Source organism: Colius striatus, chromosome 8 (genome assembly GCF_028858725.1).
Source record: "Colius striatus isolate bColStr4 chromosome 8, bColStr4.1.hap1, whole genome shotgun sequence".
Taxonomy (NCBI): domain Eukaryota; kingdom Metazoa; phylum Chordata; class Aves; order Coliiformes; family Coliidae; genus Colius; species Colius striatus.
In genome coordinates this window covers 26622149-26643816 of record NC_084766.1, presented here as the reverse complement: position 1 = coordinate 26643816, position 21668 = coordinate 26622149, and the positions used below count along the sequence as shown (strand labels likewise).

Genomic DNA, 21668 nt, shown 5'->3' with positions numbered 1-21668 from the left:
ATTCATCCATAAATAATCATGGGCTGACTGTGTTTTATTTCCTAATTATAATCCCTTCCAACTGCAAGCCTGCAAGCATTGTAGTCATTATTTTACGGATCGGAAAAGCAAGGCTGAGGTCTGGAGTGTTGAAGAGTTAATTGTTTGGGTACTCATTGATGGAGCTGATGGAAAAATAATCTATGTCTCCTGACTCTGTTGGTCTTTTCACAAAACAAAAGTGCATGATAATGTTTCTAAAATGTCAGTCTTCGAAGTTGTTTTACTATTCAGTCTTTTTCTCACAGTAATAGTTTTCTGTATAGTAATGAAGTATCTTTTTTGTTGTTGTTCTCAAGAGAATCTAACTTGTTTCAGAGCAGAGACTTTTTGTCAGTGACAAAGTATTTGCTTTCCAAATTTGATCTTGAATGTCAGTCATAATCACATCCAGATCTTTGGCTTGGATGTTTTTGACTTATTTAATGGATTTGATTTTCTTTCACTCTCCAGGAACTGGCAAGAAAATATCCTCCTGTGCAGTGAGTCTCAGCCAGGGGTTACAGTGACCTCTTTAAGTTTTAACCCTATGAATTGGCAAGAACTGTGTTTTGTTAATGAGAACTCTGTTACTATCTGGCATATTGAAAGGAATAATGATGAGCACTACCTTAAACGAAAGTGAGTGGAACAGCCTTCAGGTTAAGAGAAAAATAGAAGTATATTGTCATAACTAAGACTAGCAACCTGTTTGAAAAGAATTTAATCCAGTTTAGTTCACCTAGCATTTGCAGTCCGTAATTACTAAATCACAACCAGGGTGACTCAATCAAGTGGACTGAATTTATGATGTTGTTTCTCAGTGTTCACATGTCTGAATTATTCACATCATGAGCTAATACTAATCAGCTGCTTTGGGCAACCTCTATCAAAAGCTGCATGGCTCAATTAAGGTAGTGCCTGGGCTGCTTTCCAATAAGTGGCTGTGTTGAACATTGCTTTTGTAATTATGAAACCACCAAATTTGGATCAAGTTGCTTCCTAGTAAGGATAGGTAAATAATATATGGTTGTAATTACAAATTGTATCAAAAGTAGTATCATTTTTCAGTGTGATTTCCAGCTTATGTGGCTGATTTACAGGTGCAGAGGATATGACTCTGTCAATACAATTCACTGAGCATAGCAAACCTACAGTTAATTTATGCTAAAATGTTTTTTGAGGCTGGTATGAAAGTAGTATGTATCATTCAAGCTAGAGTACTTGAAGTGTGACACCTATGCTGTTTCAGCTGCTGTAGAGCAGCGACAGCTGCTTTATGATTCCCAAGTATTTAATTTCATTAACTATTAATGTAACCACCATGTTGCCACTGAGACAGTTATACTAATGACAGTATAGACAAGGCCTTAATTTACAATCTCAAAAGAGTACTGAAGACTTTGTTGCCTTTTGCCATTGTAGCATACGCATGTGAAAATACCTATGCACTCCTTTTTCCTCCCTTTTCAGTCCATTCATCAGAGGTTAAAACTTCACTAAAAACAGTTTCTTTTGCATAATTTTTTTCCCAGCATCATAAAGAAATATAGTTTGAAATCTATAGAATTTTCACCTACATTATAATTGATTACCAGGGTGCAACAGACAAATACTGCTCCTAAGTTTTCATCATCCTTAATATATAAACGTGAGGCATGAATCCTCACAGCATATGCAAGTTAGGTCTGTGACTTTATTAGTCCTAATTAATAAGGAAACAGTAACATAGAATAGTTGTTTATGCAAGGCAACAAGAAAAGATGCTGAGCCAGAACATGGCAATATGTTTCTGCCAGTTAGGAACATTCCTCTTTTGTAGTAGAATTGCTGTTACAGTGAAATGGTTTGTGCCATATGGAACGGTTGCTTGCAACAATCCTCCGTTACTTTTGCAGAGTAAAACGTGCTTCTCAGTTTTCTATCAGCATTTACTATTCATAATGCTACTTCTCCTCAGATGATGTCTCTTGCTTTTTCACAGCCCTGTGAAACTCCCTGACGGACAAGGGTCTGTGAGTCCTCATAAGGATTTGTTTTTCCCATTTTCTCATAGTGAAGATCCATCCTATGGCCCTGATTTGCCTGTTTCAGCCATTGCTGGACTGGTAGGAGAGGAAGCAGAAACATTCATGGTAGTTTTTTTCCTTTTTACTATTCCAAGTCATTGTACTTTTTATGCAAATAGGTATTAATATACTAATAATTTTGATGTCTGTTAAAGAGGTACAACCCAGCAAATAGATCTGCTGTCTCAACCATATATTTGAAATCCATCTTGACAGGAGACTCAGAAAGCATGCTGCTACCACACAGTGCAGTACAAAGAGAGATTTCTGACACAGGTCCTAGCATAGCAATAATTGTGTGCAGTGGAGGTACTAATCTGTATCCCAGAAGGAGTATTAGCATCCCAGCATTTAACCATGCCAAAGCCCAAGCTAATATGACATACTGAAACCCTGAAGACCTATTCTTGCACTAAGCTAACAGTAACCTGCAAGTATCCTTACTTCTCTTTGGGATTTGTTGTGCTTTTGACCCTGAAAATGTCTCAAGCTGTGGAAACATTGAAGGCTTTGTTTCAGACCACCTCTGCAACCTCTGCTTCTGAAATACATTCTCATACCACTGTCAGTGCTGAACCTGTACATTTGTCTCACTTGTATTTAATCATTTACTTGTTAGCCTCCCTTGAGATGCCTCTTTTGAGAAGCTTCAAAAGTGTTATCATTTTGTTTCAAATTTACTTTCACTTGACCACCAACTAGAAGTACCTGGCCGTATGAAAACATTTAACTTGCAAATCTGGGATTCCCATCTAAGGTTAAGACCATCAATTTCTATTTGGTGGCTTGTGATATATATGAGACACCAAAACTATCATGCCTAAGATGGTATGATAGTATTGGTGTCTCATATATATCTTGGACTAGATAATTTCTCGAGGTGCCTTCCAACCCTTAAGATTCTGAGGTTCTGTGATATTTGCATTATACTGCATCTTTTCAGTGTACAAATGCGATATATTATCAGATTAGTGCACCACAGGTTTCTGCCATCAACTTTTCATATAAAGCAGAATAAAACCTAAAAATAGGGAATGATGTTTTCTTGACCTCATCCTCTTTTCATGGCTTTGTGCATTCGGATTCATAGAGGTTTTTACTTGTATAACTGCTGATGTCCTTGGTTTCCAGGACGATGAATAACCACGAACAAACATCCTCTACTGATTGTGATTACACATGAACTGCTTATATTTCAGATCACCTAGAAGATGGAAAATCAAGATAATATCTACTCATCAGGGACATTGCCTTTTTCTTTTGCCTTACTGTCTCTTATATTATGTGCAGGAGATGAACTGCAAAACCTATTTTTTTCTTTAACCTGTAAAGTGAATTACAACAGGTATTGGGACAAAACACAACTGTTATTAGGTGGTGAGGCTTAAAAGAATTGAATGGATGCTGTTCTATTCAGGAACAGTGCGTTCATATGCATGAGCTTGCAGAACCATGTCATGGACTTTTCCACACAGAAAAGTTTTTTATGTCAACTATACTAGATACCACTATAGGGTTTTTAAATTCCCAACTATCTTCAGAAAAAAAAAAAAAAAGCAGATTTCTTTTAAGCACCTTCAAGGTAATTATGTTCTCCTTATACATAGAAGTATTCCTTAAGTAAGAGTAGGTTGTTCTACTAGTCCTTGACAAAGATTTCCTTTTCTTCCAAAGTACATGGTAAATATTTTGATAGTTATTGAATGTCCAAATTCCCTAGATAGGTGTATTTTGATTGTGAATATTGATAAGGTAATGTACATCAAGTTATTAAGAAAGATATTTGTAGAAACACAAGCTGTTGTTATTTTTGTTGTGGTGGTGGTAAATTGTTTCCTGTGTGCTAAACTGTGAGGTGCTATGCTCACAGTTCAGCATGAGGAGGCACTGGATCCATTTCTGACATGTTTTTCACCCTGCTTCAGACTGTGATAGCTGAGTAAATTTTTGCAGGACTTGCATTTATTGTGCCTTACAGTACAAATTCCCCTCTCTATGCATGCCTATGCACATATGCTTTGTCTGCAAACTAGCCAAAAAACTGAGCTTCTACTAGATCTTATAACCCCCTGTGCTGGCAGGGAATTGCATGCATATGTCTTGTCAGATTAAGCACCTCCTTCCAGCACCCCAACATGCAACATGTGGTTTTGGCAAAGCAATTACTGCATCAGCTGATCAGAATATACTTAGTGGAGAAGATACTTCTTTAAAATACTATATTATCAAGACCCTTGTATTGAAAGTGTCTAATGCAGCAACTTTGAGAGAGACTGAAATGACTGAACTTGCTGAGCTCCTCAGATATCCAGGTATCTTCAGATTACAGTTTCTGTAATGGACCAGGCTGTGCAAAACAGAGGTGCTATAAGTATGATTCTCCACTGTCTTTATAAATCAAGGGGCTGCTGTGGCAGATGTAGCAATGGTTATTGTCACTGATCATTTGTATACCATTACAAATGTCCACAAGCAGTTAGCTGATTCTGGCCTAAAATCTGTGTCCTGAGATTTGTAAGTACCTTGGAGTTATTTTCTTCTCCACTATCATCAGTGCTTTTCCATTTTGTAAGAGACAACCTGCTTCTCCCATGGTGGTTAATTAAGTGTGTTCAGCTGAATGCAGTGGGAATAGTATCATGGCTTGATGAAGCTCTCCCAGTCTCTGCAGAATCTGACCAAAGGATATTTTCCCTTTAGCACTGAATCCAAGTCAGTTGAGATCAATGGTTTTCACATTGATGTATGCATCCAAAGTGGAGAAGCATTTATTTAGACTGTTATTTAAAGGAGTTGTCCCCAGCCTGTAGTCTGTGGTCCTTGGAGGCAGTAGCCCAGTCCTGAGGAGGGAGTATGTGAGAGACAAGTAAGAAATGTGAGCTCATTGCCAGTGCACTTGCCCACTGCTTGAAATGTGTCAGGGTTCCATACTGTAGAACAAGATACTGAGGCTGGGTACGTACCAAAGTGTAACCACAATGGGGCAGCAGAGTGAAAGGAACTGAAATATCCTACAGCATTCGATCCTTTCTTCCGTTAGATTAGTTTAGTTTTGTTTCAATGTTTCTTACAGTTGGGACCTGAGTTTTCTGAATATATTTTGCCATTACAAGCCCACTTGACTCCAGTACCTCATCCCCTGTACCAATTTTATTCCATTGTCTTTTTATAGAACTTCTCATGACAAGTGTCCATCATGGATTTTTTTTTTCCCCTGAAGAGATGCTACCCAAAAGGAGAGAAGTTCAGAAAAAGATTACTATATTATTATTATTCACTTTACCAATGCACAGTTCAAAAAGCAATTTGGGATTTACATAATCTCATCCTAGGATTAGCATATTTTATCTCGTTTATGTGTAAAGAGAATCATGACAGCAGGTACAAAGAGACATTACAGAAGTTGTCTTTATGCAGGAAGCTTCTGATTCACAATATTTCAGTTACAGCCTTCCCAAAGATTTGTGATCTTCAAGCCTCATAAAATCAGTGAAAATGTCTATATTAAATGTTTCTCTGGGTGATGTAAAGCCCTGTTGGTTATAGATTTATTACTGTTAGTCCTATTTGATTTATAAAGAAAATATTTTAGTATACTTTATTTCTGTAACATTTTCCCCCTGAGAAATTAAAAATGCTTTGTAAGCATAAACAGAGAATAAGTTGCTTACCCAGAATCACATAGTAAGTCCTTGGCATATTTTACTAATGAAATTTAGGTACTTATGAATCTCCGTCCTGTGTTTTTATCACAGGTCCATCCATATTATGTCTTTTTATAGAACCTTTAGTGAGAAGCAGGTGAATTATGGACTATTTTTTTCATCCATCATATAATCTAGTGTCGCTTATCACTTCTGCTCACACACATGGTCCTTTGAATATTCACTTTTAAGTGTCCTCTCAAGATTTTCTTGTGTTTTCTTCTCCTCTCGTCTTCCTCAAATTCTGTTCAATCTGGTTCTTTCTGTTGTGGTATTTATATGACCCGTGTTGCTGTTGTATCCGAACAGGTCACCATCTGTCACAATACTTGGTGGAGAAGTTCTGTTCTTCCTGTTTTATGAATGATGGATTGATGAGATTTATTTTAGCAAAATGAAATTCAAGGCACACGGGAAGTCTGTGGCAGGGATATTTCTAGAACTAATTTGCAGATGACACAAAGGTTGACAGAACTGTTTTACAGAGCAATTTGGATTATGTGATAAGATAAACTATTCAAAGTATGTTTTAGTGCTGCTAAGTATGCAAGACCATATCTGCAGGTTGTATCTACCAAGTGGAAGACTATTCTGAAAAGCAGTTTGAAAAGCGTTTGTTAGGTTGAGGTCATAGTGGATAACCATTTCAATTTGGGCTTCCGGTGCTATTCTGACATTACAAAAATAATCTAAGGACTCAATGTGTTGAATTTTATTATCTTTTATCATTAAAAAATTGGGAGGTGACCTGGTTATGGTGAGTCAATATCTTTGCAAGGATAAGGAAGATACTGGAGGGATTTCCAAGCTACAGAACAAAACTGTAACAGATGCAAGTACTGGGGAATAAATCCAGATAAACTCACATTTAGAAACACCGATTTTTTTCAATGAGAATATAATTCATCATTTCAACAGCCTTCTAGGGAAAGAGGGGAGTTATCCATCACTCATTCCAGATACAGACTTTTCTTGTTTCTAAAGTTCCTAGCCTCAGTAAAGGACTGACTGAATACAATAAGGCTGATGTTGTACAAGTGGTCAGACTCTATGAGATAATGATCTTTTTTTGCCTTAAAATGTATGTAACTGCTTGTACAGATATTTTCCAATTGTTAAACTTGTTTATTTTTGTGCCAAAGCCTAGGAATGATACTAGGTCTTCAGTGCATCCTGCTGCCCACTGCTGGACTGCAACCTCAGAAATTTACGTGAGCTGTAAAGAAGGAGACATTTTGGCAATTGATGCTGAGACACACAGTGTTTCTGTTCTTCAACAAAAACCTCTGCCTGGTAAGAAATAGCTTCATTGTGTGTTTTATTCAAGTAGGGTGGACAGTGGAAAGATAAAAGGTTTTTTTCCTTTTTTCTTTTCTCATATTATGTACCTTACAGAAATTTTAAAGCTATATTGCAGAACCATATTTCTTTTATTGATATGATAAACATGTGAGAATATTTTTTGAACTTCTGTGTGAGTTTCTTTAGCACTCAAAAATTGTCTTCCATTTATTTCTCTGGAGAGAAAAAAAAAGAAAAAAGAGAAGAAGTTCTAAATTCATCAAAACTGATAAAATGAACAATAGTTCCAGGAGTCCAGATCTTATTAACCAGCCCTGCTACATTAACATTAAACTATTTCTATACCAACTATATACAGTCTTTTTACTGCTAATTAAGCAGCAATAATTCATTATATTTTGCATGAAATATTGGATTGTCCTCATTTGGTATGTTAGATAATGTTGGAACAGATCTTTGAAGACTCAAAGTGAGTCTTCAAACAACAGAACTGAATTTAGTGTAATGTTGTGTAGTACAGTTCCTTAAGGTCTGCTCTTACATACACTATTTTCTAATGAAAACAAGTCTGTAAAGACTGTCAGGTTCACTGCAGCAAGTATGAAACTCAGAGAGTGGCTTCAAAATAATCTGCTTTTAATGGAGTCTCCTTCCTTGGAGGTCTTCAAGACCCGCCTCGACATGTTCCTATGCGACCTGACCTAGGTGAACCTGCTTCTGCAGGGGGGTTGGACTAGACGATCTCAAATGGTCCCTTCCAACCCCTACCATTCTATGATTCTATGAAAGGGAGGACCTCAGATTTATTGCAACTTGCCAGGGCTATTTGTTGGCCTTATATTTATTCCCACATGTCTTTTTTTTTTCATGGGGACCCCTGTCAGGTTAGTGACTGACTAAAATTTTCTGGCAACAGCAGCCTATTCCATGCCTTCCTTTTCTGGGAATCCCAAGGTCTCTCCTCTGCTACCTGTCACATGCTATGCTTCTGTGCCCATTCAGAGAGCTCTTAAGATGGAGGACAGTGAGACATATCCAGCATAAAGTGTTCTGGCAACCTGTACCCTACCATCCTTTGCAGGGATGGAAAATGTCAGTCCCACTGTGCACGTGAAGTTCACTGTTTTGATCAGATTTAAAAGGAGAACTGGAATCTGCTTCACCCTAACACTACAATTGGGTAATATCCTATTGTGGACCAATATAGAACTGTCTCTAATAAACACTGGATTCATGTTAATAGACAGGCTGGTGATAACTTTGTTTTTATCTTTTGCCATGTAGTATGTATGTTTTTAAGCTACAGCAAAGTCCTGTTTCTCTGTTCAGTTTTGACTGTTAACACAGAATGAACAAATGTGCGTTATTTCTCAGCTTTTCAAATTATCAAAGTTTGAAGTTTACCAAATCAAGAGCTGAAAATCATCAACATATAAAAAGCTGAGGTGTGACGAGAAACATTTTTGCCAGTTCTGTAGAAAGCAACAAGTATATTTGCCATTCAATCTTTTCTTTGGCCTGTAAATTATTCTTTAAGTTCTTTCCTGAAACTATGTAATAAAAGTGTTTGTATTCATATTGTGCTGAAGCTTCTGCTTAATTTAAAACATACTGCAATCTGTATCTATTTATCAGGATGCTTAAGTGCATGTCCAACTTGAAGCGTGTGTTCAATTCCTGTCAGGGTGTTGGAAACAGAAACACGAGCAACCACAACATTTCGCTGGGGCATTTTTTTCAGACTGACTGAAGTTTCTTTCAAAAAAGTACATCAAATAATAAAAAAAATATGGTTAGAAATAACAATACTAGAATTTAGCACTAGAAGATAGGTAAATCTCAATCTGTACCACTCTCCATGCAGGTACTGCTATCTCCCTTTTACAGCTGTAGGATGAATCACAGAAAGATTGTTCCTGCTCAGTTGCCTAAATGACAGATATGGTGGAGATTGGAAAAGGATGTACATTTTTTATTCAATATACTGGACCTATCCTTTTGTTCAGTTAACTGGAACACAACTGAATTTTATTGCAACGTTGTCATATAAACAAAACTGATGTTATAATTTGTTTTCTTTTGTGCAGAACATGTGCGTAAAATAACAGATGTGGTGTCATATGTTCAGAAAGAAGTACAAAGAAAGAAAGGTATTTTCGTGTTCCAATCAAGCTGATAGATTTTTAGGCAGAACCAGTGATGTCTGGGAGTAATATGAGTACAGCTGGAAGCCCTTGGTTAGAAAAACTTAGCTCACACTGGCCTCTGTAAGACACACTGATGACAATCTTTTATAAGTTTACATGACAAATGATTTATAGCTTTTGTGTTAATAGGCAAATTAACAGCCTTAGGAGAGAGAGCAACAGTGAAATAATTTATGTTCAGTCTAATGTAAATTGGAATAAGTGATGCTAGAATAGGTTTGCTGCTGCTTAGTTTTAGTAACCAGACAGACAAAGGACATAGTTTGCATCAACAGAAATTGTGAGCAGGTATTAAGAAGTGCTTTCACAGTGAAGGTAGTCAGACACGGGGACAAGTTGTCCAGAGAAGCTGTGGAATTCCCATTCTTGGATGTATTCACATCTGAGCTGAATATGACTCTGGATTTGAAGTTTGTTCTGAGTTTGAAATGGACTCTTGTGCTGAGTAGGAGGTTGGAAATGAGGACTTCTAGGGTCCCTTCCAACCAAAATGACTCTGTGATTCTGTTATAGACAATAACAGAATTAAGAAATTAATAAATAGCCGCTTTAATGGGGCTATCTAGGAGCCTTTAAAACATCAAATGATACCTCAAATTAGTTTCTAGTTCATCAGACCACAGTAGTGCTGTCACTTCAAATTATATATACCAACCTCTTATCACAGCAAAAAAGTCCAAAGAATGTACAGCCCGTGGAGCATTTTTTCTCACAAATACTAAATCACCCAGATTTGAAGATGAGACACATAGTTGCAATAAATTAAATTTGAGATTTTGTGTTGATTTTGTGCTCTCAGGTGGCAAACCAAAGGATTTGCAAAAACCAGTTTTATTTGCCATGGCATTTTGTAACGAAGGACTGTACGCAGCTGGAAGTGTAAGGCATCCTTTATGCTTTTAACTTACTCTTATTGTGTGAAAACCAAAGAACATTCAAATGGAGTACATTTGGAGAATTTACTGCAAAAACAGGAATAAGGAAAAAGTGGAGGGCTGGAGAACCATGAAGGTCCTCTCTGGTATTGTAGATACTTACTTTGTTGAAACTTGAGACAAGAAATCGGAAGGGAACTGGGTGGGAAGAGATTCCATTTTTGTAGTCAAAGAAGAAACAAAAAAGTACAATCCTATTTTTAACAAAAGACAAAGAGTATTCCAAGGGAACAGAAAAGAAGGATAGACAAAAACTAGGAAAGGAGGGAAATGGCCAAGAGAACTGACAAATTGTTTTCTGTGAAATCGGACTCAATATTTAACCTAAACTGACAATGCCATTGTACATTACTGCTTAAGAGTGGGACAAATTCTTATACTTTCTCAAAAAACTCAATATGAATTCTTAAGGATTAGCTGATGAGAGAGTCTGTTGTTGTCAAATATGGACTAAGACTTGTATTAAAGAACACTTTCAATAGTTTTGTTACCCAGGGTAAGGGTCCTCTGGATTTAGATATACTAAAGGCAAATGAAACCGTTAGTGATGGATACAGTTAAACACTGTCATTTTGGAGATTTTTAGAAGTTCTTGGAGTTCAGTTTTTCAGAGTGAGCTAGGCCTCATATGGATTTATGCTTTTCTGCACAGGAGGGCATTTTATACTTTTATCATATCAAAGATCTGCAATATGAGATGAAAATCTGCATTGAAATCCTACAACCGATATCCAGCCTCATATTCTCTCCTGATTACACTGTACTTCTGCTTGTCACTGACCAGGTATAGCATTTCAGATAACAGCCTTACAAAATGACATCTTGCTGTGATTTTATATGTGTATGCTGATATTATTAGAATGAAATGTCTGTTAATGTCATCACACAAATCAACAAGTTATATCAGAGGTGAAAATAGTCCATCTTGTGGTTTTAATGAAAGATTGGAAAAACTTTTAATAAAGCACAGAACAATTGTCTTTTACACATGGTGAATTATAAAGTCCCTAAGGCTGAGATTTCCCAACAGAAATATTTGTGTGTGTACAGTGGAGTACACGTTCTGGGCCTGCAGTGTGTCTAGGTCACCGGGGATCTACTGAGCATGAGCGTCTATCATGTTCTCATTCTATCCATGACTCTTCATTGAATGGTTTGTGTTGGAAGGGACCTTAAAGATCATATAGTTCCAACCCTTCTGCCATGGGCAGAGACACTTTCCACTAGATCAGGTTGCTCAAAGCCCCATCCTACCTGGCCTTGAACACTTCCAGGGATGGGGCATCCACAATCCCTCTGGGCATTCTGTTCCAATGCCTCTCCATGCTCACAGCTCTAGGCTTGATGTGTGCCTGCACAGTAAGAGAAGTGTAGCTTGGGTGGCCATGTATCTGTGAGAAGTGTAGCTCTACTGTAGCTATGCAGTACAGTTGTTCTGTGTATGTATTTGAATTTGTCTGGAAATTCAGTCCAAGATCCTTCTTTGATCAGCCTGATGTCCAGAAATTTTACACAAGGGTCCCAAATCCTCAAATTCCATCTGTTTTTCCAGGTCTAATTTAATAATTTTAATTAGCATTTTTAAAGATCTTTACATGTTTTAGTAGTGTGTGTGTGTGTCTCTGCCAGGAGGTTCTGTGTTCAGGACAGCAGTGTAATGGTGACTTTGGTTACATTCAGTCTCTGATTTCATTCTTCTTTTGTAAGATGAGTAGAGAAATACTAAATATTAGCTATGAATTGTTTCTAAGAAGCTTTGAGATCTTTAGATAAAATATCTTTTAAAGCTTAAGATGCATTATTTGTGTTTTATGTTGTTTTAGAATATTTAATTCCTGGAGTGACATGAAATAGTGTGGTTTTAAATTATTTTATTAAATAACTTTGGGAAACAAAACTTACTGAACATGTGACTAGCTGAATCCCTCTAAAATGAAATAACCTGATCTTCAGTTTGTCTAAATTAATATCATTCACTACATTCTCCTGAATTCTACTGGCTCCTTTTTACCTCAGCTGAGAGTCAAATAACACTTTAAAGAATGATGTTCAGAAAGATGGGTATTTTTTGTTGAAGTCTTCAAAAGATTTTAATGAAAAGTTTCATATCCCAGTGATGGATTGTTTCTCTTTATTTGTCAGGGGACAGTCTATACTTACAAACCTGTTCACAGTGATGAAGCTGTCAAACTCTTGGATACATGCAGCAGTTGTTTTCTGGCAGCTGATTTTCTTACTCCAGGGAACAAGTACTGCGTGGTAAGAAATATTATTTCATATCTATAATAGTGGCTTTTTTCAGGTAACCAATATGTTGCTAAGGCACAAAATTAAAAGCCTTGCAGAGACTGGACTGTTCTGATATTTGTTAAAGTTGTGTAACTTCTCATTAAGGAAGTAAACAGCATTAATGTAGGTATAACCCATAAAAGGGTCAGAGCTTGCTCTAGGATACAGAGTGGAAAATTCATAGGTTGCCGAATTGTCATATTGGCTCTGCTGTTGATTTATGTGACTCACTGTTGTTCATGAACATAGCTGAGCAAAAGGTGGATTCAATTCAGAGAACTGAACAAGAAATTCCTACTGATCTTGTCAGCCTTCAGCACAAATTGCAACAGCCTGAGAGATGCCTCTGTCCTAGGTCTAGGGACTAAAGTCTTACTCATGGCTTGGAAGTACTTCCTTTTTTCCTGTTATGTCTTTGACTTGTGAAGGACACATCCTTTAGCCAGCAAGTCAAATTCATCTCCAGGCCATAAAGTCTTCAAATAGCCAGCCTAGGAACCCTGGGGTCTTAATCAATTTGGTTTGTTGAATGTGTTTATCAGTAGCATGGGAATGATAAATTTTACCTGACTGAATGATTAATGGGAGGGTTGATTGATCTCTAGCCATACTTTACTGTGGAATTACAAAATTGCCTGGGTCTAAGAAGAACTCAAGCACCATTATGATATACATAATTTTTTGTATAAGAAAACAAAACCTCTCCTTAAACACTTTCCTATGCAAAGAAAATTATAAGCAGGTGTTTCTAGTGCTGGCTGAACAGTGAGAGTGCTAATATTGTTGAAGCCTACATGCTTTGTCCTAGATTGTCTTGTTCTGCTTAAAGACTGTTCCAGTAGTTACAGCAATTCACAAAAATTATTAAACATTTTCCCTAGGCAGATGTACCTTGTAACTGATGTTAAAGGAAAAGCAAGACAATTCCAAGTAAAACTAGTTGAATTTATATTCTATAGAAGGTCATTAGTCATTTCCAGACTATTTGGCTATTCCACTCTCTTTTGACTATGTTTTTTCTTTGTTCAATAGTCTGTAACACTTTCAGGTGAAGTACAAGTTTGGTTCCTGGAAGATGGAACTTGTCTCAGCAAGATAAATCTTGATATTGAGGTACATGTAACCATGATTGATGTTTAACATTATCTTTAATATTTTTCAATTGATAACTTAATATTCCACAGATTTGGATCAGCCAATGCTGAGGAAAACTCAGCAGAGTCTTTGAACAACCCATGGAAGAGGTTTTTAAAACCATTTTCTTTCAGAATGTTTTCTTCAAGTAATTATATATTTAACTCAGCCATAAAGCAGAGGAAACATTTCAACCTAATGTTCTAATGTCTTTAAGCACGTATTTGTAAATAACAATCTAATTTTTTATGATATTACTTTATACATTTTTTATTTTTACTGAGTGTCAAAATGGAAAGAAAATGTTCAAGTGTATAAAAAATTTTTGATTGATCTGATATGAATTGAGTCAATAAGAAAATTTCAAGCTGTTAATGCTTTTGTTCTCACTTAAGATGTGTTCAAATCCTGAAATCTGACATCATAAGGAAAAAAACACCTTTCTTTAACAGCTGTACACATAACAGTTCACACATTGTTTTATTTAGGTGGAACTTTTTTCACTTAAAATCTGGATAGTAAATATAATGTTGTTTTTTTTTCAGAGGAGCTGTGGTGGTTTTGCTATGTAGGTATAGAACATGGGTAGAATTCCTGTGATGTCTCTAGAATCTTTGTTTTAAAAAAAGCTTGTTAGGTAAACCACTTGGTATTTCTTTTCCAGATTTTTGAGACTTTTAAATAGTAAAAGTAACTGTATACTAACATAAAGCTTAATATAGAAAAAGATGTGGAACTGTTAAATATCTTTTACTTTTCAACTAGGTAACTGCTATGGCTTGCTGTCCCTCCTCCAACAGTGTTGCTGTAGGGACCAAAAGAGGTCAAATCTATTTCTTTGATGTTACCAAAGTTGAAGCTCCACGAGTTGTTCACCAAATTTTTCTTTCCGAATTTCCAGTGCTGTCTTTGCAGTAAGTATGTAATAACAAGGCAGAGATATCATCAGTGTGCTGATTGAGTAACGCTGTTAGTTGAACCAAAAAAATGAAGCTTTTATCCTAAAAAGACCAAAGTTAAATATTTTAATAGCTGCACTTTTTTTTTCCAACATATTCTGAATTTCTTGCAAGAGGATTAGTAGCAGGATTTATAGGAGATAAACATAATAAACCTGTATTTTAAGAAGGCTTAACTAAGCACTGAATATATTGATGTAGAATATCCTACCCAACAGATGACCATGTGCGCTAATTATGTGCAATTCCATGTATCTGAATCTAGAGGGTTATTTCTCACTGAATATAAATGTGAGGCTTTGTGAAGTTAAGTTTAAGCCTTTCTGGGCTCATTATTAGGCCCTAACCCTGTACACCTAGAAGCTGAAATTTCTGCAGCATTTATGTCCTCATTGAAGTCAGCCAAGTTAGAAGAGTGTAATTGTTTGACCCTTTTTATTGGCTGTGTTGAACAGTTTTCTACTTGGATTTATATTTTACCTAGTTATGATCAGATTGGCCAGTTCCTCATCACTAGAGCTACAGAAGGACGTGTCTTTATTCTAGATGCCCGGCCTTCAAAATTATTCCAAGTTCTTGGATATGTAGGTAATACATGTAACAACATTGTTTACATTCTGTTGTCACTGTTTGCTTGATTTCAAGTGTACTTGCTGGTCAGACTAAGCCACTCTCCTTCGTTCTTTTTTTTTCCCCCTCTATAATTTTAGTTAGCAAGTGAACAAATATAACTTTTCTTCCAGGCTATGTGTAAGTCACAGAGAAGAAACTGGATTAGCTACCAACTGATCCAGCACAAAAGTAATAGGGCTGCCAAAGAGCTTAAGACCTTTATTGCTTACCACATGAGAATTTAGGTTTTTAAACTGTAGCTCATGATAGCTGGGTGCAATTTCCTGTTACAGTGTTTGCCCCAGACATCTTTGACATGGGGATTGCTTGAATTGTCTGCTTTGCTGATTGATACTGAAGAATAAAACATTTTGGAATTTTAACTCACAAAAAATTCACCTGAAGTTTTAAAATTTGTTTCTGCAGCCTCTCAATTCCAACACCATTCTACTTGTAGATCACATCTGTGCATATAGATCTTCTTCATAATTTTACATAGGGAGGATGTTGCTTTGACATTTTAGTTGGTTTGACACATATAGAATTGCATCTCCTTAGATCATTTTCAGAATTTGCCTATGTTCTCCTTGTCTGGCTGGCTTCTTAGAGGAGAGCTTTCCTCTGCTTTTTCTGGTGATTATCAGCAGACACCCTTAAAAGTGCTTCAATTCAAGCTGGATGTAAACTCAGATGTAATATTAAGACTCTGGTCCTTAGCATTCTCAGCATCCAATGCTTCAAGCTGAAATTGTGTGCATGCAGCGTTTTCTGAAACCAGATTGTGGGTTGTCTGACGTTTTAATGGGAGTTCAAAACTGTGATTGAGCTGAGATTTGTTCTGAACCAGGATCTCATTTTGTTTCACACAATATCTTAGTAAAACCAATGTTACCATGCTCCAGTAACGATTTGCATTGGTGTTCCCCACCTGCTTCAGTGTTGGCAGGTGAAGTGCTGGATCTTTCTATAGTTTCTGACTTGGAGAATGACTTAGTTGAAGTGATGATACTTCTTAATGTAGCAGAGGTCCAGCGAACAAGACTTGAAATTTTTTGTCTGTCTTCAGCACTCACAAGAGGTAAGAATTGAAATACATACTATGTGATATGTTTCTAAGGAAAGAGCATATTATTACCTTAATAATGCCAAAATACTAACAATCTTAATACCTTTCTTCATATCATCCATCCGTTCTCTGGAGACACCGTTTCTCACGCAGCTATCTCTAGGCTTGTAATCAGCTGAATCATTTCAGCAGAAAGACTGTGATATTTTGAGGGAAAGCCAAGGAAGGAAGGAAGGAGAGAAGTAATTCTCTTGCCAAATCACAAAGCTGTCACTCAACTACTAGTACTGTCACTGATTGGCCCTGTCATTGTTAACTATTACTACCATGTGGGCAGCAGCCAAAGCCAGCCATAAAGTGGCCTTGAGCTTGGCATCACTAATGTGCAGGCTAGCATATCAGGTGTTCCAAGTGGAATCAATCCCACCAGCCTCTTCAGTTATTATAGAAATATAATAGCTCATTAGGAAAAGGTTTCAGATATATCTCAAAAAACACTGATTCCCTGTCTTTGTTATAGCATCTCTATATTAAATAATAAAGGGAGAAATCCACTGTCTTTTAAAAAATATTAACTTGCATCCTAATAAGGAATGGGACATTTTTCACATCCTGTGAAAAAAAAAATAGCACTATGAGGGAAAGAGGAGAATTAAGGAAATTTAAGAATGGTGTACCTCCAGTCACCCTCTGCACATCTCTGCCTGTGTATCTGCTGTGTGCAATGTAGATATTGGGACAGCACAGTTGGAATCTCTATTCATAATCTAGAAGTAAAATGGATGGAACCTGTAAGTCTTTTACTAAATTGGGTAATCCATGCTAAATTCTCAAATACTGTTCATGATTTGGTTTATATCTGCTATCCTCAGCTGTGAAACAACTCTGGGATTTGTTTATGTTATTTAGGACTCAACCGTTATATTACAGCATTTTACAAGTGCAAGGAAAGTGGACTTGAGTGCCATGAGTGATCACAGAACATTTAATTGTGTCTGATATTCTAGGGGTATCTAAAACTGATATTCTGGGAATGCATTGATTTGGGACACTTTCTGGAATCGGCTTGGAAAGTGCTTAAATGCATTAACTTAACTAAGGCACGATTCAGGCTGATGTGGTACTGAGTGTCCTCACTATGCAGCCAGCGCAGGACAGGCTTGGTTGGCAGTGGCAGCACTCTCAGTTTTATGTCTCTTCCACCTTGCCAAATTGCCAGATCAATATAGTTTGAGGTTTCAGCAATTCCTTCTATCTATCACATTATAAGAAGAAGCAGGCAGGTGCTTTATTAACATTGTTCTATTTTTATATCATTTTACAATTTAATTACTAACAAAGCTTTTTGTGGAGAAAACCTCTGTAAAACTTAGTAAGCTGAGAGTCAGCTTTTCTAGTTATTTGTGTTTAATTTTTAAAAGGCCTTAAAATTTACAAGCATTTTAGAAATTTCAGTGAAGTTAGTATTTTCTTGACATATTCACTGATGTTGATCTTTTTGTGTCTATTTTTAAACATATAAATTGAGGCTTGATTGTGGGGTTTTTTTGTAGTTGATGAAGATCTAGTTATTACATTAGTCTTAATTTCAGGTGTCTCTTTAAAGCTCAGATTAAGGAACAAAAAGGAATAAAACGTCCTTCTGAAGATGTGAACTTAAGTGTATGCCAAGGTAGAGATGCCTAAAATTCTAGGTGAAGCCATGATGGCATGAAACTCCGTGTAAACTAATCAGTATGGCTTATGTAATATCCAAGAAACAGGGTAAATTAGTGTGTACAAATTGTCATGTCATTGGGGTTAAACTGTTTCTAAGAATTCTTTAGAGCTAGTAGAGCTACCTCTCTGCTTCACTTCACTATGCTATGTCAGCACAACCCACAGAGTTAAAGTTCTTAAAGTATCTTAATTCCCAGCCTCCTTCTTGAAACCTCACACCCTGCTCACTCCTTACTGAGACTGGTTACTGGATAGGTGAAACACTTGCATTAACGGTAGTGATACTCTTCCTGACTGTTTTTTTTCTTCCAATCTTTTAGATAATAGAAAGTATGTTAATGAGCAAGGAATGCTTAATGCTAGTGCCATTAAAAAGGAGCAATATGATCTGGATTACCCCTTGAGCTCAGCAGTCAGACTGAAGGATAACACTGTGTATGGCTACTGTAGCTGTGCACCTTTCATCTGTAAATACCATCTCTCTAAAGAGGTAATTCTCTGAAACTGCTTTGAGTAGTGACTAAATACCTGCAAACAAAGGCTAGAGGTGAAGTGAATATAGCAGGATGCTATTTTAAATAGATGCTCCATCCATAAACATCACCTTTCAGCATCTTGCCATCTGCTTAGAAACCTGGCAAAAGCAGTATATCGTTCTGTTACAGAGAAAGCCAACTACTGGTTCTTGACACTCATAAAGCTTGCAGTCACTTCACATGTAGCTTCTGTATTGGAGCTGTGCTTTTCTGCAGTCTGCTGAGTAACCTGAATATCCAGCTATTGAAGAAACTAAGGCCGTGAGAGCCCATGACTCTCAGTGAAGCAGTGGGGGCTTCAGAAAGGCACTGTTGTTGCCTGCTGAAGCTCTCTGCAGCTCCCATGTCTCCCTCAGTTTGAGTCAGGTTGAGCAAGAAAGAAAATTCCAAAGGTGAGCATTCCTCCTTGAAAAGTCATGTTCTTTCTGAGCCGAGAAACTCTAGGTCCAAACATACTGAATACAGACCTTTTTGAAGAGATGAGAAACAAATCATCAGCATAGCAATGGTACTACTTTTGAGCTCAGTAATCAAACATCTTAAATTGGAATGTATGTGATAACCCACAAAGCTCTCAATAGTCTTTTCAAAATGACATAGATATTTTCATCATCTGAACTGCTGCTATCGTTTTGTTCGCTTGGCAGAACATGTTGGAAGATCCATCAGTATTTTTATCAGAAAAGAGGATTCCAAGCAGCCAGTTTGGATCAGGTTTCCTCTGTTTATCACCCAACGGCCAGTGGCTGGCATCAGCAGCAAAGGATGGTGTTCTGTTCATCTATCATACTTCTACCATGGTAGGTAGGCATCCAGGCACAGGCTTTGTTTGGTTTACATGAGAAAGAGGTTTGAATGCCACTTTCTTTCACTGTGAGCTTTCCTTCACCTGAATATAAGGTGTTCCCCCCAAAAAATTACATTGAACATGAACTGACATAGCATTATACAGTACAATTATTTTTATAGTGAATGGATATATAATCATACAAACTACTTTCTTCTCCAGTAGATAATTTTACTACTCTTCTTTATCTCCTGCAAAATCCATATACCACAAACTTGCCCTATATGTAGTAAAAAATTTTAAACAAAATCCTAGTATTTTATGTGCTTTCCATTGACATTAAACACAAAGAAAAACTTCTTTCCTGTTGAGGTGAGGGAACCCTGGAACAGGCTACTCAGGGAGAGTGTGGAGTCTCCTTCTCTGGAGGTTTCCAAACCTACCTGGACGTGTTCCTGTGTGACCTGATTGAGAGGAACTTGCTTTAGCAAGGCATTGGACTATATGATCTCTAGACGTCCCTTCCAACTCCTACCATTCTTTAATTCTGTGATTCTGGATTGACTGTAATCTAAAAATCAAGAAACATAGTTTACAGACATATTCCATTAGAAGAAACTGCTTGCTGATACTGCTTCTCTGATTTTTCTAGGATATATTTGCTCAAAAGCACTGTCACTCATATCAAGGAGGGGGGATCAGATCCATGGTGTTTTCACTGGATGGCAAATTCATCCTTGTTAATAGTGAGAATGATGGTGTCCTGGTGTGCCTGAAATGGAAGTATGTATGAAGGTGCAGACAAATATTGATGGTGTAAATCCTTGTATCCTGATTGACTAATTTTTTTGCATCTGTTTATGATTCGAGACTTCCTTTTTATTAGTCTCACAGTAAGCAGAAGAATTTCTCTTTAGATGCGGTCTCCCTAGCCTGTGAAAAGTCTTTTATTTAGGGTTGGTTGGAATACAAGATGTAAGAGAATCTTAGTATTACCCACAGTGAGCTGTTTATCACTCTCAAATAAACCATCTGGAAGTGTCTCTCTGGGGATGTAAGGGATGTAATCTCATGAGGTACTATTCTAACTCAGTGATTAGGAAACATCACAGCTTTAATGGGAATTCAGCTGCCTATAGAGAACTCTGAGCAGACATTAGGAATTAGAGACACTTGAAACTACAGCTGTTCTGTGGTGTTACAAACGTTCAGGTAGATACATAGACTGACTCCACCAGAGCAGTATTTGTAATCTGGATAATCCTTCTTTCAGAATTTCCAATTCTGTGGAAACTTCACTAAATGATGTCATTCTAGATCTCAAACAATATTGAATAGAAGTGAAAATATCGAACAGGCATTTTTTAAACAACTTAATGATTGTGCTATAGAGAATACTTAATACTTTGTCCTTTTCTGTAACACACAAAAACTACATCAGTTCCCTTTCTGTTTACTAGGAAGATAAAAGAAGTTGAAGTTAAGGAAGCTGCTTTTCACTGGCAGTCTCTTCTTGCTGTACTGAACAAGTCCGCATCGAATGAAAATGTTGTTTTAGAATCTATGGCAGAATGGCAGTTTGACCCAGAATCCACACTGGAATCACTTCCAGAAGAGAAATTTAAGGTGTTTTCTTTATTGTCATGGGGGGAGAAAACTTTTATCTTTATCCTAAAATTATACATAATAAAAACTGTCCTCAAAACAAACTCTGATCCTTTTGCAAAAGCAGAATATTACTCCTGAGTATAGGCTGAATATGCTTCGTTATTTATTTGCAGAATAGTATTATCAAGGAAATTGAATAGTTTTGGGAAGACAACATTCACATCTTCAATTTCACTTAGTTTCTTCAGCCATGGAAAACTTGGTGGAAGTCAGTTTCTCCTCATGTGATGTGTCATTCCCATTATGGTGTTACTGCTATAGGTTGGGTGTTTCTAGTTGTGTATTTTTCTGTGATTACAGAAATTAGTATAGCCAGCTAGAGTCAAAAGGCTTTTCTTAACAGCAAGCGTTTGTAGGGTAAGATCTGGGGACTGGTTACAGAATAAAAATGTTGTAACATTCTCTGGAATTTGGTGGTGGTGGTAGTGTTGCTTCTAATCTGAGTCAATTTAATAGTTCATTTCTATCTCTCATTCTCTCTTTGTACCTGAGATGGATGTTTATATCCTTAATTTCAGGAGGCACCACTTAAATTATCCAATGTAGAGGTGACAGAAGAAGATGGAAATGTCACCAGTTTGCATTCAGCCAGTACCAATGACATGACATGGATAGGTCAGAAAATAAAGAAGGTACTTTCATAGAATCAAAGCCAGGGTTTTC

The 21668-nt window shown here is 36.9% G+C and overlaps 1 protein-coding gene across 1 annotated transcript in view; it reads left to right on the top strand.

The window, feature by feature from the left end:
* Positions 1 to 21668, top strand: part of CFAP43 (cilia and flagella associated protein 43) — a 48625-nt gene that overhangs the window by 5962 nt on the left and 20995 nt on the right. The window contains exons 4-19 of the mRNA XM_062000725.1: positions 493 to 660; positions 2003 to 2153; positions 6934 to 7084; positions 9181 to 9243; positions 10100 to 10179; positions 10888 to 11019; positions 12378 to 12494; positions 13557 to 13637; positions 14424 to 14572; positions 15102 to 15205; positions 16167 to 16307; positions 18335 to 18504; positions 19198 to 19350; positions 19990 to 20120; positions 20798 to 20963; positions 21524 to 21637. Coding sequence (XP_061856709.1) covers positions 493 to 660; positions 2003 to 2153; positions 6934 to 7084; positions 9181 to 9243; positions 10100 to 10179; positions 10888 to 11019; positions 12378 to 12494; positions 13557 to 13637; positions 14424 to 14572; positions 15102 to 15205; positions 16167 to 16307; positions 18335 to 18504; positions 19198 to 19350; positions 19990 to 20120; positions 20798 to 20963; positions 21524 to 21637 — 2071 coding nt within the window. The remainder of the gene's footprint in view (positions 1 to 492; positions 661 to 2002; positions 2154 to 6933; positions 7085 to 9180; positions 9244 to 10099; positions 10180 to 10887; positions 11020 to 12377; positions 12495 to 13556; positions 13638 to 14423; positions 14573 to 15101; positions 15206 to 16166; positions 16308 to 18334; positions 18505 to 19197; positions 19351 to 19989; positions 20121 to 20797; positions 20964 to 21523; positions 21638 to 21668) is intronic.